At 38.8% G+C, this 16,461-nt stretch overlaps 1 protein-coding gene across 8 annotated transcripts in view; it reads left to right on the forward strand.

Annotated features, from left to right (window-relative positions):
* Positions 1–16,461, forward strand: part of NEK10 (NIMA related kinase 10) — a 248,798-nt gene that overhangs the window by 12,857 nt on the left and 219,480 nt on the right. For 6 of the 8 annotated variants that reach the window (XM_012435538.2, XM_012435540.2, XM_012435542.2 and 3 more), the window contains exons 2-5: positions 4,114–4,224; positions 4,511–4,571; positions 10,910–11,040; positions 12,760–12,858. In XM_012435538.2, the coding sequence (XP_012290961.2) occupies positions 4,151–4,224; positions 4,511–4,571; positions 10,910–11,040; positions 12,760–12,858 (365 nt within the window). In that variant the 5' untranslated portion in view covers positions 4,114–4,150. Of the gene's footprint in view, positions 1–926; positions 1,010–4,113; positions 4,225–4,510; positions 4,572–10,909; positions 11,041–11,354; positions 11,490–12,759; positions 12,859–16,461 lie in introns of those variants that run through there. The other 2 variants (XM_012435539.2, XM_012435544.2) reach the window with 2 other exon arrangements.

Raw genomic sequence — 16,461 nt, forward strand, 5'->3', positions numbered from 1 at the left:
CATCACAGAGATTCATCAGAGGAGCCCCCACTTAGGAGAGCACATCTGACCTGAAACCCAAAGGATATGGAGAAGCCAGCGTGAGGTTATGGGAAAAGGACAGTAAGCAGGCAGAAAGTGCCAAGGCTTTAAAGCAAGAATAGAGTTGGCATGTTCATGGGCACAAATGGTCTTAGTCTGTTTTGTGCTGCTATGATAGAATACTGCAGACTGGGTTATTTATTTATTTGTTTATTTTTAAGAGACAGGTGCTGTTGCTCAGGCTAGAATGAGTAACACCATGAGGGCTCACTGCAGCCTCAACCTCCTGGGCTCAAGCAATCCTCATGCCTCAGCCTCTTGAAGCTGGCACTATAGGTACCCGCCACCACACTTGGCTTATTTTTAATTTTTTTGTAGAGATGGAGTCTCTACTAGCCAAGGGTGGTTTCACACTCTTGACCTCAAGCGATCCTTCCACTTTAGCATCCCAAGGTGTTAGGAATACAGATGTGAACAATCATGCCTGACAGACTAGGTAATTTATAAAGAACAGTTCTGAAGGCTGGGAAATCCAAGATCAAGGTGCTAGTAGTCTTGGTGTCTGGAAAGTGCCCAGTCCCTGCTTCCAAGATGGCACCTTGAACACTGCATTCTCTGGAAGGAAGTCACATGTTTTCTTACATGGCAGAAGAGCAAAGCGAAAGAACTCATTCCTGGAAGCCCTTTGTAAAATGCACTCAACCCACTCATGAGGACAGACTTCCATGGCTCAATTATCTCTCAAAGGTCCTACCTCTTAATACCGTTTCAGTGGCAATTAAATTTCAACATGAGTTTTGGAGAGGCCAGACATTCAAACCATAGCAGTTGGCATGTTCATGGGTTCATGTTTCTCTCTAGAAAGCCAACATGGCTGAAGTGGAGGAAGCAAGAGGGAGAGGAGAGGAGGCAAGCTCAGAGCAGTGGAAGTCATGATTGGAAGCCAAGTCCAATAGAGGACCACAGGAAGGTTGTAAGCCACAGAGGGGTATGATCTGATTTACATGTTAAAGCATTCCCTGGGGTTCCTGAGGATGTAGAGGAGCGAGGGTGGAAGCAGAGAGACTGCTGAGAGGATTGTGGCAGTCATCCAGGGAGAGAAGACGGTGGCTTGGAGTAGGGTGATAGCAGGGGGAGTGAGAGAAGGAAAAGCTAACTTGATTTGCTGGTGGCTTAAATATGGGAGGTAGAGGAAAGAGAGGAGCCAAGAATGTCCCCTAGAGATCTTTTGTCTAGAGAGCCAGTGTGGTACCAGTTACCAAGGTGAGGAGCACTAGGGGCATTTGGTACTAGGGAATAGGGGTCAAGAGTTCTGTTTAGGGTATGTTAAATTTGGGATGCTTATTAGATATCCATATGGTGACTTTGTGAATTTAGGAGGTCAGAATGGGGTAAGGGCGGAACTTATAAATTTAGAATTGCTGATGGTATGTAAAACCACAGGACTGCAAGAGATCCCTGGGAGAGGTGCCAGATAGAGAACAGAAGAGAGCCAAGGACTGAGCTGCTAGGACATGAGATCATACCAACATCTGGAGAGGTCAAGCAAAGAAAGAGGGAAATTCAACTCAGTAGTTGGAAGCTAATGCAGTAGGCTTTGCTTAGTTTGTATCCATAGCAAAGATCTTTTTTTTCCATCTTTATTTATTTATTTATTTATTGCATTTTAAGTTTTGGGGTACATGTGAAGAACATGCAAGATTGTTGCATAGGTACACACATGGCAGTGTGACTTGCTACCTTCCTCCCCATCACCTATATCTGGCATTTCTACCCATGCTATCTCTCCCTAACTCCCCACCCCCTGCTGTCCCTCCCCTTTTTTGCCCCCGACAGACCCCAGTGTGTGACGCTCCCCTCCCTGTGTCCATGTGTTCTCCTTGTTCAACACCTGCCTATGATCTTTTACCTTCATTATCTGCAGCCTTTCCACATGGAGTCGGTGATCATAGTGCATACATGTGGGCACTCTGCCCAGAGCCTCTCCCGTTCCTTGGGACTATATGTCCTGGTATTGACTTCAACAGCTAGATTTGGTATGCCTTTTTTAGGGGACTGCCTCTAAGTGACTTGGAGTCACTTTACCACGAGAGAGGAATGCCTGGGGAGTTATGACTGAAGGCTAAGGGAATATGAGAGCCAGGCTCTCACTTCTCTCAGTTTGGACAACTCTGAGGACTAATCTACACTGCAGCATTCCTCCACGGACTTAGACTGAAGCCACCCCCAGAGAGCCTTTGCATTAGCACCCTTGCCTGACCTCTGTTGGGAATACTTTCTTAATATATTGTCTGCCTTTGGGCAACTTGACTTAAGATATGGCCTGCCCTTCCTACCCTCCTTCCACCATCTCCCATTTTGTATTATAGTGTATATAGTGTCTTGAAAAAATAACCAAAATAATATAATCATTTTTGTTGATTTAAAATGGGATTAGATTAAATATTTTAAAGGATTCCCAACTCCTCAAAGCTTTTTTCAAGATAGCTCCATTTGAGCAGCCATTAAACGGAAAGGATGTTGTATCTTATCCTAAAAGCAATTGTGTGTTTCTGCGGATACCAGTGAATTTGTTTACTGTTTAATTAAGTGAAACATTTCCAAAGAGTTATCTATATTCAGTCTTCCAGCTCACAGAGTACATGCTGATCTCAAACTGATACACAATTAGATCATGATTTCCTGTTCACACACTTGGTCAATACAATTATGTGAATTAAGCAAGAGACTAAGACAAAGTGTTTAGCAAGGTGTGATCGTGGCAAATGCCATCCCCTTCTAGCAGAAGAAGCCTGTGAGCTTTTCCATATGCTCTCCTGTGCTTGTCATTGTGGCTTTCAGTTTCTGCTTCTACAACAGCCTGTAGCTTTAGTTTGAGCAGGAATTTGATGCCAACAGCAGGACAGTGTGGCTATGTAGAGTTTTTCTTCTGTCTTTGAGAGAAAAGCAGAGTTGGATTCTATTTATTTTGAATGGATTTCCATTTGTTTTAGAACTTATGGGGCATTTTTGTATTTGCATATTAAAAACACTTGTGTCTTTGCTTTTTAACAGAAATATACAGACCCTCCATTCTTTTCACCTCCCCTTCTCTCCCTTCCTCCTCCTCTTCCTTTCTTTTAGAGTAAAAACAGATGCTAAGTCTCTATCTGAACACCTCACAAACACATTTTAAAGTTCATGATTGGGTTTTTGTTTGTTTTTTGCTTGTGGTGGAAACGCATACCTGTAATAACTTCCTCTACCTTTTAGCAGTTTTCAGTCTGAGAGCAGGCATAGTAAACATTCAATAAATATTTGTTGAATGAAAGAGGTGGTGTTCTATCCTAGGTACAGTCCTAAAGTATTCATATTGTACCTTTTCTGGTTGTGCTTCTGTGCTGAGAGACTTGGTCCCTGGCTCTTAATTTTAGCCCAGCTATTTGTCAAACATACAACAAATATATTGGGAAAATCATTTTTTTAATCCTTAAACTGTCTTTGAGCATTTTACAAAATTAAATTTCACTGGATTCAGTGGAAGTGAAATACCCATTGGAACATTCCTTTTGCCTCTAAATGCTTTTGAAACACTTGGATTTTGCCCATAGATTTCACAATACATTGAAGCATGCTATTATAAGACAATAATGCATACTTTTTCATGCCTGGACAACACATTGAAGTCAAACTGTGGCATTGAAGCACAGTTGGAAAATTTTACATCCAGTCAAATTAAACCCACAGGACACAATTTTATATTTGTTATGTAATTGAAAGTATGGGTATCTTCAACTTTCTGTCTATTCTGAAAACTAAAATAATTGCATTAGAAATTGACTAAGAAAAATAAAAGCAAACAAATTGTTCTTTTTCTATTGGTGAACCCATACTTACCTTTTGAGTGAGGGTAAAGCATACCCTAAATGTTCCCAATGTCCTTTGAATGATAAATAGTAAATGATATTCATATTAACACCTTTATTATTGTAGAACTAAAGCTAGGTTTTCCATGTTTAAATAGATGTTATAAGAGGATTTTGTCTGTATTGACCGAGAATGTTCTGGCGTACAGAACCCAACCAAAGTTTTCCTTCTGGTTTACTTTGAAAGGAATGCGATGTTAATTCAGGGGCACTGATGTTTTACAATGCCTGATCAAGACAAAAAGGTGAAGACCACAGAAAAATCAACTGATAAAAAGCAGCAAGAACTCACCACCAGGTAACTCCCTACTGAGTATTTGCTAATTATTAACTCAGACAGTGGCCGTTGAACAGATTTAACGACTTTTTGAGAAATAGAGAAGACTCTTGACAACTACTATTCAGAGTTACACTGTTCAACTGAAACATTTGGTCATTTCTAGCATTCTAAAGAAACATTTAGTGCGTGTATACGCTTTGGTTTATAAAAGTAGGCCTCCAAGTGGCAATGCCATCAATGGGTAACATGATCTTGTTCACCTGGAGCCTTCTGTGGGTTCACATTGTGTTATTCTCTTTCCTAGGGACTATTCAGATCTTAAAAGACTTCGGTGCCTTTTGAACGTCCAATCAAGCAAACAACAGGTAGCGGTTTCAAAGAATGTCCAAGTGGTAATATAAAAAAAATCGTATGTTTCCAAAGCGCTCCATGTAACATCTCTATGAATGATACGTCTACTTTTCTTTGTTCATTCACGTCTTTGCCCTTTCTTCATCTGGCTATTTCTCTGACACCTGGTTCAGGCTCTGCCAAGACTCGGCATCCACATTCTTCTCCTCTCAGGCCAGGCCCTGCTTTAGCCTATGCTTGTCACCCTGTGTCCTACTTAGCAAACCCTTTCCTCTTCAGTCTGTAAACAAACTGCATACTCTTTTACTGAATGGCCGACATTTGGCTTTCCGAGCTTTAGGGAAATTGTTTTTTTCCAAAGCACTTTCCACCACACTTTTCTCCTTCTCCCCGCTCACTCTTCCCAGTCCTGCTCCCTTGCTACAGTACCACTCTTGAGCCTTGCTGCACAATGTACCTCACCAAAAAGAGTGGCACGGAGTGAGTTTTGGCTATTTTTATAGTAGCATTTTAACGTTTTTATTTTATTTTATTTTATTGAGACAGAGTCTCACTCTGTCGCCAGGTGCCAACTGGAGTGCAATGGTGCAATCACGGCTCACTGCAACCTCCGCCTCTTGGGTTCAAGCAATTCTCCTGCCTCGGACTCCCGAGGAGCTGGGACTACAGGTGCGCACCACCACCCAGCTAATTTTTGTATTTTTTAGTAGAGACAGGGTTTCACCATGTTGGTCAGGATGGTCTCGATCTCTTGACCTCGTGATCCACCCGCCTCTCCCTCCCAAAGTGCTGGGATTACAGGTGTGAACCACTGCGCCCCGCTGCATTTTAATGTTTTTATTAAACAGAGAAAGAATAGTACTTCTGCTTGAATTTATTTCCAAACTTTTCATCTTGGTTTTGTGTCTGTGAGACTTTGGAAAGTCATGACATTAGAGTCCAGCAACTTTGAGGGAGGCTTGGGGAACGACATAGCAATGCTAATGATAATGATAATAGCAGACGCTTATTTAGCACCTTAACTAGTAAGTGGCAGGGATGAGATCTGAACCCTGGTAGTCTGTCTCTAAAGTCTACATTGTTCTTGCTTAAGTGAATTTGTTTAAGAGCTCTTGTGTTTGGTAATCCAGCCCTGATGGTTTTTGTTATATCAACCACATTTACCAGCTAACTGTGGCACTTTTATCTGCTTATAGTGGACAATGATTTGATGGCATATAAAAGTCAAATAATGATACAGGAAACACTTTCTATGTGCCCTGCACTTTACCTGCATTACCCTGCTTAAGAATTACAACTCCCACTTTTACAGATGAGGAAACAGGCACAAAGAAATTAAGTGACTTTCCCAAGATCATAGAGCCTCCTGATTGGTGAAGGCTAGTTCTGAACCCAGACACCCCATCTTTGAAGTGTATGCTTCTAACTACTGAGATACCTTTTAAACGACTTGTGAAATTAAGTCTGTCCTTTCTTAAAGAGGCAAGCAGGGTGACTCAGCATGCAGTTTTGAATGTAGTGCCCATTCTTTTCCACTGTACAGCCTATGGTGCAACCATCATATCAAAGACTTCTACTTTTTGCTTTTACTATTTCCGTCTCCTAAATTTCTTTCTTATAAAATCTCACCCATTTCCAAGACCCAACTGTAATGATACTACCTTCATCTATCTTCCATTCTAGAGGTGAGCTCTGTCTTCCCGAGTCCTTCTTTTACTGCTGTAGCATTATTTTCTACTGTGCTTTGGAAACTCTTGTTCACGTCTTATCTCCTGACAAGATCATGTATTTCCTCATGCCAGCAACTTTGACATTTGCCTCTGGTTCACTATATTTGATGAGTTCTTGGCCAGTTTTTGCTAAATTGAATTGTGACTTGAGAACTGGGTCACCACATGAGTATGTATAACTTCCTGGCCAGGGCAAAAAAACCCAAAAAACCAAAAACCAACCAAGCAAACAAAAAAGCAGTGTGGTTTCTCTGGCTCTAATTTTCCAACTTTGAAGTTTATGCTAACTATATCTGTTATGTCCCCTTTCAACACTACTTGCTTCATAACATCTGGCAGGCGTAATTAAAGTTAATTTAGTGATTTTTTTTTAACCCCTTTAACCATTTTTCAAATTTGCAATCTGTCACATGGGACAACTTTACATGGCATATATTTTTGTAAAATGTTTCACATGTACAAAAATGTATGTTTGTAATGTGTGAGTTATTTGAAAAGTAGATGGTGCTAAAAAGATAAAAATACTGTCAATTAAATGAAGATCCTGAAGTTTACAAAATTAATGCCTAATTGTGTTTATAAAAGTTTCATGCGTTTATAATTTTGAAATAAGAAATGTTACCCTATTCTCCTTTTGGTAAAATAATGTGGAGACATTTATCTCAGAGAAAATAACTCAAGTTATACTTATTTATACTTTGCTTGTTCCAGAAAGAGTGATTAGGAGCTTATAGAGAGAAAGTATGATGGGTTGTCACAAACTAAATTCAAGGCCCAAAATAAGAGAAAAACAAGGGTTGGGAGCAATGTAGAGTTGGGGTGAAGTGGAAATGCTCAACAAAATTTACACATGGGCAACATATTTGGCTTCGAGATTTTCAGTACTCAATTTGAAAAGTGAAATCTGTGATTAAGGCCCACTCAACTGCATTTTCTGCCCTAACAAGTTGTGGTCTGTTTTTTGGAAATAAACCAGGCTGGCCAAATATGGGTTACAGAGGAAATCTACCTTGCAGGTAGGTGGGGAGCGCAGAGAACTGAATGCCCTTCCTCTGAATCTCTAATGAGCCAGGCGGCTCCCCCCATTGTTCCATTGTGTTTCAGTGTTCCACTTTTGTTCTTAGTCCTGACCTACACTCTGTGTATCTCTGCGTGTCTCTAGGACAGTCTCATAATGTGACGGAACTGGAGACAGAGACACACAGAGGCAGAAAGGCCTCCTTCAAGATAAGCAGAGTTAGAATAGTCATAATCCAGGAAAACCCATTAATTCAAGAAAGAGAACTGCCCCAGGATTGTTGAGGCAAAGTGAAACTACAAAGCTCATTGGAAATGTCACCGGAGGTATTCACAGATCTTGAAGAAACCTGCCTAGACCTGGAATTCAGATTCTTTTCTTCCATCACGTTTAGGAAGCTAAGGAATTTATTTGCAATTTTAAAAAAAGAGGAAGAAAAACATTAATTTATTATGGGCTTATTAAGTGTCTTGAAATAAATGACGTTTTGATAGATGCTGTAGAAAGAAAGCATAAGGTGTGGTGGTGGTTCTTGTGTTTGGAGAGAGCAGAGGTAGGCACAGATAATTACGGTATGGGACAAGACACCAGCCTGGTTGAATGGTGCATGCAGTGAGTGTATAGCTTTTGAGGAATAGGAGGCCAATTTTAGCTTGAATGACAAGGAAAGAGGTGGTTCTTAAAAAATAGTCTGGTTTTCCGTCAGTAGAATTGATGGAAAGGGCATTCTAGGTGAGGTGAGTAAAATAATCAAATATCTGAAGGAAGGAAAATGATAAGCATTTAAACAAAATGGTTGACTAGACAATTCTATTCAATAAATAAAGCTGGAAGTCACTGTGAAATGTCTGAAGGCCTATCTATGAGTTTTGGACCTGATTCCATAAGCAACAGAGAATGTTGAAGTTTGAAAGCAGAAGTGACACGACATCCTTGATACCTGGTCCATGGCCTGCCCTATCTCTCCTTTACTTCCCACCACAACAAACCGCTGTTGGCTAATTTTGCATCATGTTTCTCACGCTTGTTTACTGACTGCAACCCCCTCCCATGACCCATGGGACTGTAAACTCCTTGAAGGCAGAGGCCATGACTGTTCTACTTAATATATATATGTTTATATATATATGTATATATACAGTGTCTCACACAATGTCTCATATATGAGATGTCTGCAACAAATAACGCTGAATTAATGAATGCACTTATTTGGAGGTGGTTTAGCAGATAAATTAGTTTGGCAAAGAGACTGGGAACAAACTGTTCCACAGTTTCGCATTTGAATACCTATGATATGCCCAACTCTGTGAGAGGTGCTAAGAACACAAAGATTGTGAGATGTGGTGCTGCCCTCAGGGTGGCTAAATTCAAGGAAAAAAGATGTTGTGTAAGTGTTGTGTAAGCTTACATTATACTAGACTGAGATAAGTTTTGAAAGAGAGGTGAGCATGGTGTTCCCACCAGGGAAGGAGTGAACAGCTCTATCCAGGAACACTTGGGCACGTGCTTACCAGGAGGTTATTTAAGTCACACCCTGACTCAGGATCAGGAGTAACGGGCTGCAGATGCCCAGATGTGGAGAGATCAGACACACAGAAGACAGATAAATTGGGAACCCAAGAGAAAAGGCTATAGGTTTTGAACTGGATTCCTAATGTACATTTCTTTCATATGAAGTGCTACGTACTTCAAGGTGCCTACTATTCAGTTTCTGGTCTTTGCAACTGTCGATGCCAAATCCATCTTATCCACCCACTTTCCAGGAGGTGATTTCCAATACTGGCTGCCTGCTCTGCCTGCAAAGCAAATGGCTGCAGTCTGCGGCAGCTTTCCACTCCTCTCTTGGAATCACCTGGGCTTGCTTTCTCTGTGCTGGCCTATTTGTCTCTTGCAAACTTTTCTGGGAGTTGTGCTAATGGCTAGGGGGTTTGGAATCTATTGGGCCTGGAAAACCTGCTTCTTTTTGCCATGTATCATAATATTTGGGGTATAACACGGGAAAATTTGCTTGTGTTATTACTTCATGTTAGATATCATTTGGGTTAACAGTTCATATTCAGAAATCACCTAATTTGTAATGATAAATTTTATTCATTTAGCAAAATTCATCTGCATAATGGGAATAAGAGGATTAAAAGAGTATGTACAAAGCAATTAGAACTCTGCTTGGCACATAGCCAGTGTTTTATAAATAGCAATCCATACCATTTTCATAATAACTCTTGAGTTATATACTATTATTATTTCCACTTTAATGATACAGAAGCTGATGCACAGAGAGATTGAGTAAATTTTCTAAGGTTATGCAGCTAGTTAATTGTAGATTTAAACATATAAAATCTGGCAAGGGAATTTGTTCTCTTAACCACTAAGCATTGCTGGCTCAGCTTATTGTCTTTTGGTTGTTGTAGATTGGCTGACAGAACTGAGATAGGATGGAAGATTTATTGTTAATATTTTGAAAATTTGACTGTGGCTGGCGTATGATAAAAAAGGATTTTAGTTTTTTTGGTTGACTCTTAATGTCTTTATTATCATCCGTTTTTCTGTAAGCTGACTATCTTATAAGAAGTGAGGCATAGTCTCTTTTAATAAGGAAATGATGTCTTTATACTGATTTACATTAAATACTTCAGTGAAATAAGACAAGTGCAACATATTATAACTTTGTTTGGTAATATGTAGAATGGAATGATTTACTGAAAAATGATCTTTTTGTTATACTCTGCTTACCTCATCTTAATAATTTAGCTAATTATAGAACATCCTTCATTTGTACTTTGGAAAAAATAGGATATTTGTCTATGCCATGCTCAACTTTATTGTGGTATCAGAAACGAATCTCAGGGTTATCTCAATTATAGACAAATATTGGTAAGTGAACTATGGGATACTGATAATCTGACAATTTATTATTGCAAGTGGAAGCATAGTCAAATTGTTGTAGTTAATTTTTTTCTTATGGTGAATTTGACTATTTTAATGTCTTTTACAAATATGATTGAGTTATCAGGATGTTCAGACTGATTAGAAGTGATAGAATCTTCTTGATTGTTATATCCCTAACACCTGGAAAGTAGTGTGCACACCTGGTAAATAATGAAGAATGAATGAATGCATGATAACGCATTCTTAATTTGGGCACTCTGCTCTATATTAGGGTGTTCTACCAGGATCCAGGCACTCTCTAGTCAGCTTGCACATTTGAATCACATGAGAAACTTCAAAACCTCCTGATGCCCAGGTGTCACCCCAGACCTATATCTGTTTTAGGTGTTGGGGTAATAGCATTGAACAAAAACAGGCAAGTTCCTGTTTGTGTTGCGGTGACATTATAATGAAGGGAGACTAAAAGTACATAAACACCTGTCAGATATGACAAGTGGTGTTACAAACTATGAAGAAAAATAATACAGTGTAAGGTAAATGTTTAAGTCAAAGATATTTGATTTGAATCTTGGAAAACTCTTACATTTGACAGGGTTGTAATCTTAATTATTAGACTAGAAAAATACTTATTCTCATCATCCTCCCCTATTTTGCTACATTCTTTATCCCATGCTGAATTGTTATCCTTATGTACTCTATGCTTCTATTTCTGTAGCTTCCAGCCATTAACTTCGATAGTGCCCAAAATAGCATGACGAAGTCTGAGCCCGCCATCAGGGCGGGTGGACACAGAGCTCGAGGTCCGTGGCATGAGTCCACAGAAGCTGTTGAACTTGAAAATTTTAGGTAAGAAATCCAGCATCCCCCTCATCTTCAGCTACTTATTCTACTTAGCTTGCAGTTTTATTTAAGTTTATCATAGGAGCTAAAATTTAAAACCTGCTTCAATATTTACCATAGAGATTCTTAATTTAATATTGTTAGTTAGTACTTAAACCATTCCCAGAAATAATATGTAAATAGCAGGCTTAATGGGTACAGGAGGAACTGACCTGGGAGATTTAGAACACTGTGCTGACATGCGTTTGGCATTTGCTCAATGAGGAAGTGGTTCCAGATTATTGACCTGGTAAGGCTGATCCCAGTCTTTGTCTGTCTAGATCTTGCCAATAATGAGATGGCATAAAAGGAGCCGTTGCTGTGACAAGATGTGGTGGTTAAAGTATGTGGTTGTCAAAACAACTGAGGTTTTCAGTTGAAGGGGTTGCAGTACACCTCTAACATTGAGAGTGCAGGTAATGTTCATCTCTGCTGCCACGTAGACCTCTGCAAAGCTGCACATTCTTGTGGGTCACTCCCTTCTCGGGAGCTGGTTCTCTCAGTTTTACAATGTGCTTGGGTCATTTGGTGCTAAGTGCCATGTAAATAATGAGTGGCGTGAAATATCAATGTGAACATTCTAGAAGGATCATTTGTTTATTTGGCCTAGATTTGGTTTTTGTTTCACTTATGACAATGAATTTAATAGTGCAGGAAAGTTGCATGACACTTCATGGGTTCATATTTTAAAAATTTTTTTTAGTAAGGAACACTTAAATACTTAAAAAATTGTCCTATAGTGAGTACCAGTGCCCATATATTAAAGGAACTATTACAGCCCTCGGGTGACTAGGATGGGGACATGTCGTCTAATGGCATCTGAAAGACTATGAAGGCAGAACATTACACATGGCAATATAAGATTATACACCTTTCCTTTGCGGTTGTATGTTCATGGAATTCCAGTTTATTTGTCCTAGATCTTAACATTAGTTTTATTTAACTATGTGCAAAAATATCATATCATGTATTCAGTAGCAATGTGACCCTTTTGTTCATTATCTCTTATCCTTTTCCAGTTTTAAAAGGGAATGTTAGGGAGGTATTTTTAACCTCTTTGGTGGGCTGTAATATCAGCAAAAAGAAACTGAAGCTGGAATATCTCAGAATTTTGTTAAATGCACACGCAAAAACCATATAAACAATCAACAGTGACAGTCAACATGGCTGAAGGAGTATAAACTGTGTTTAATAAACTCCCCTTATCTAGAAGGAATTATATATGATGACCACTAGTGTTGATAGCTAGATCAGCCAGTTGGGTGGAGGGTACGTGGAAAAGTGAAGAGAGGGAATTCTTCTCTTCCTGTTACACAGCTGTCTAAATAATGTTCCCCAATCATTATTTCTCTCCATTTACCCCTTTCTTCCCTCCAACCAACTTTAGCTGTTAAGTGTTTTTAGGGAATAATTGAATGAATATGGTAATAGGAAATACATATGCTTGACGATAGTTTACTTTTAACTTTATAATTTAATTTTTAGTTCCTATTTTAACAGCTGACAGCTGCTTTTAGCAACATGTCAAACATAAGGCTCCTTCAATATTTGCCTGAATCCTCATTAGTATAGTGGTTAGTAATAATAAAAAAAATTACCTGACTATAGATGATCTTTGTCTGCATTGGCAACTTTGAGACAGCCTGATCTCTATTACAAAATCCTTTTCTGTTTGTTTTGTCTCAGTATAAACTACAAGAATGAGAGAAATTTCAGCAGACATCCCCAACATAAACTATTTCAGGAGATCTTTACTGCCTTGGTGAAAAATAGACTCTCATGCAGGTAAGGTTGTTCCTGGAAAACAGACTTTTACTCAAAAGTGGCATATGCCGTCTATCACGTCTCTAGAACGTGATTTGAAATGTCTTACAGGATTGAACATGTCATTAAAGGAAAGAAGGAGGCAAATGAGTAGGCATTACAGATGATCTCCTTAAAAGCACTGATTAGGTACTGAATTTAGCTGAATTTCATGACAGATAAGGAAAAATGGGAAACACTCGAGTTACCGTGTTTTCTTTATTTTCTTTGAGTTTGGATACTTAACGAATTTATTGTGTGGGACCTTATAAAAGAGACATTGGGTAACGCCATGGACAACATTCTCATCGTGCACTTTTGCAGTGATTTGTGACTGATTCAATGGACTACGCTAGCCTTGACCTTGAGGAAAGAAAGGATGAGTGTGTAACATCCAGCCACATACTCATAAAGATGTTTCTTCTCAAGACCAAATCGAACTTTCCTTCCTTTGCCTTCTTAACACAGGTGCAGTGTTGGGACTATGGAGGAAGGATTAATTAACAAGTCCTTTAGATTCTCTCTCACAAATATGAGGGATTTTCAGTGAGCCATTGACTGGTGCTGGATTACAGTCAGGACTGAATTTTCTGTCCATTCTGAGCTGCTTCGTGGAAGAGCTGGGTATGCTGCTGCCAGATGCGAAGGAGGCTCCCAACATTCTGTCATGATAGGGCCCCATCTTTTGCTCTTTGCAGGAGGCCCACACTCTTTTCCCACATTCATCAGCTGAAAAAATGCCTATAAAGAACCTTAAATCTTTCCCATGTAGTGACGTGATTGAGATATGTGAATTCCATCCCAGTGAAAATGGGAAAACATTATTCCTTTGTGAAAAATAAAAATAGGAGTATTAATAATTTAATGCCTTGATCAAAATAAAACTCTGGATTGGCTGAATGCAATAGCTGATTTTAAGTTGAACAGCATTCTGATGGGTCTTCCATGACGACCTAGCTACTCAATACCTGCTTAAGTGATGGCCTCATGTCTCCATCTTTTGGATGGGGTCATTTAGTATTACGTATTTAAGCATTGGACTTAAATGACTGTCCAATACATAAGTTACGTTTAAAACAATACAGAATTGAATCTGTATCTGTCATGCCTTTGTACTTAATTTAAGCAGAGGGTTATTAGACTGGCTCAGATGATACAAGAAGCCTAAAATCTTTACCAAGGTTATGTAATTGGGTCACTGTTCTGTTTTTGATTACAGACTCAAAGATTGTTCAAAGATTAATGAACACTGCAAAGAACCTGAAATTATATGTCTATTTCCACTATTTTCTGCTTAGTGTGAATGAAGTAGAACAATGGTAATAGCAGTATCATTATGTACGAAATGGTTTAGGAAATAAAGTTCTTTATTATTATTTTTTAAGCCAGCTCACATGGACTCTTCAAGGGATGCCCAGTAGACTATTTGTTGGGTCAATATTTGGGGGAGGACACTAGATGCAGAAATTGTTAGGGAAAATAACTGAGCACTGGTTGGCATCAACTGGTTGAAAAAGAGTGTAACAATTCTAAAGATCTAGAGATCTCTTTTCGGCCTTTAAAAATTCTTAGTGATTAAAGGAGCACCTTAGGTTGGATGAAGTTACTGGCTTGTAACATGAGCAGTCCCTGGAAGTTTTCAAACTAGGAAGAGATTATTGTAGATCTCTTTGCTTTCATAGTACGAGATGGAATTTAGGAATGTTGAACGTCAAGGGCATCCTTTTATGTCATCCTGTGGCTGCTGACAGATTGTTATGTTCAGTTCTATTCTAAAAGCATTGGGTAAAAGATGGCTTAAATATAAAGGTCTTCCATTGTGCCTTACCCCATGTAACCTTGCTAAAATAGCCAGGATCACCCCTCTTTTTTTTTCTTCCTCTCTAACTTTAGACATATAGAAGAATTACACCTCAGGACATTTTCTGATATGGCTTGTTACCCCCTTTCTTTGCAAACATCAGATTTGGTGTTGGGTTGAAGGCTTAGATTCAATTTGATAAACAAACTGGTAAGCATCTACTATGTATAAGGAAGGGAGGAAGTAAGTGGTGAAGAAGAATGAAAGGGTGAAAATAAAAAATATTAATAGGACATGTGGTCCTTTTCTCTCTGGTGACTCAAATTCTACCCTGATCAGCAAGACAATTACCCAATAAGGGAAAATGTACTAAATATGTACAATTTGTATTAACACAATTAAAGGCTGCATAAGATTGCAGGGTCGGGGGTGGGTGGGAATTTGGTCCAATTACGGTTGTAGATAAGACAGGTACATTCAATGTGTTATGCTACTCAATTTTGCCCTGAAAATATGACTTATTGGGAATTTAGTCTTATTTGTGAAGTGTGACCCCTTTCAACTCATTTCTCAATTTCTACCCAATTGGTGGTAATGTTCCTCCTCTATGTTACTCTCCCCAGTTGCAGCCTTTCCCTAAATCACACTTGTGGACACCTCCTTTCTGTGTTCTTTTCCTAAGATTGATTTGTGATTACTACCCCATTCTCAGAATGAAATTGCCAGATGGCATCTGAAACTGGAAAAGACTTGTTAATCCAGAGTCAGATAAGGTAACACTGCAAATACCTCACAGTAAATCTCAAAGGACAAGGGAACGTATCATCCCTGAAACTAGGTTACTCATAGTTACACAATGGTAACTAATCTTAAAAAAAAAAAACAACCTTTTATAATAGTATTTATTTATAATTTATTACTATATAATATTTTACATATTTATGAAGTACACGTGGTATTTGTTACATACATAGAATGTGTAATGATCGAGTCAGGGTATTTGAGGTGTCCATCACTTGGAGGATCTCTCATTTCTATGTGTTGGGAACTCTCTTCTAGCTACTTTGAAATAGACAGTACGTGACTGTTAAATATAGTCACTTGACTCTGCTGTCAAATGATGGAACTCATACCTTTCATCTAATAATACATTTGTACCCATTAACCTACCTCTCTTTAATTCCGCCTTGCATTCACCCACCCTTCAAGGACTATAGTGTCTATTACTCTACTCTCTATCTTTATGAGACTGACTTTTTTAGCTTCCATATATGGGTGAGACCATACAATATTTGTCTTTCTGTGCCTGGGTTTTTTCACATAACATGATGTCCTCCAGTTTCATTCATGTTGCCACAAATGATGCGACTTTTTTCTTTTTTATGGCCAAATAATGTTTCATTTTGTATGTATACTACATTTAAAAAATTCACTTGTTTGTTGGTGGACACTAAGATTGATTCCATATCTTTGCTGTTGTGAACAGTGCCACAATAGACACATGAGTGCAAGTATTCCTTTGCTATACTGATTTCTTTTTCTTTGGACAGATACCCAGTAGCAGAATTGCCAGATCATAGGTTCTATTTCTATTTTTTTTAGAAATCATCATAATGTTTTCCACAGTGGTTGTACTAATTTGCATTCCCGCCAACAGTGTGAGATCCCTCTTCTCCACATCCTCATCAGCATCTGTTAGTTTTTTTGTCTTTTAATCATAGCTGTTCTAACTGGGGAAAGATGATATCTCATTGTAGTTTTGATTTGTATTTGTCTGATGATTA

This window comes from Aotus nancymaae, unplaced genomic scaffold (genome assembly GCF_030222135.1).
Source record: "Aotus nancymaae isolate 86718 unplaced genomic scaffold, 86718_ANA_hifiasm-v0.15.2.pri h1tg000019l, whole genome shotgun sequence".
Taxonomy (NCBI): Eukaryota; Metazoa; Chordata; class Mammalia; order Primates; family Aotidae; genus Aotus; species Aotus nancymaae.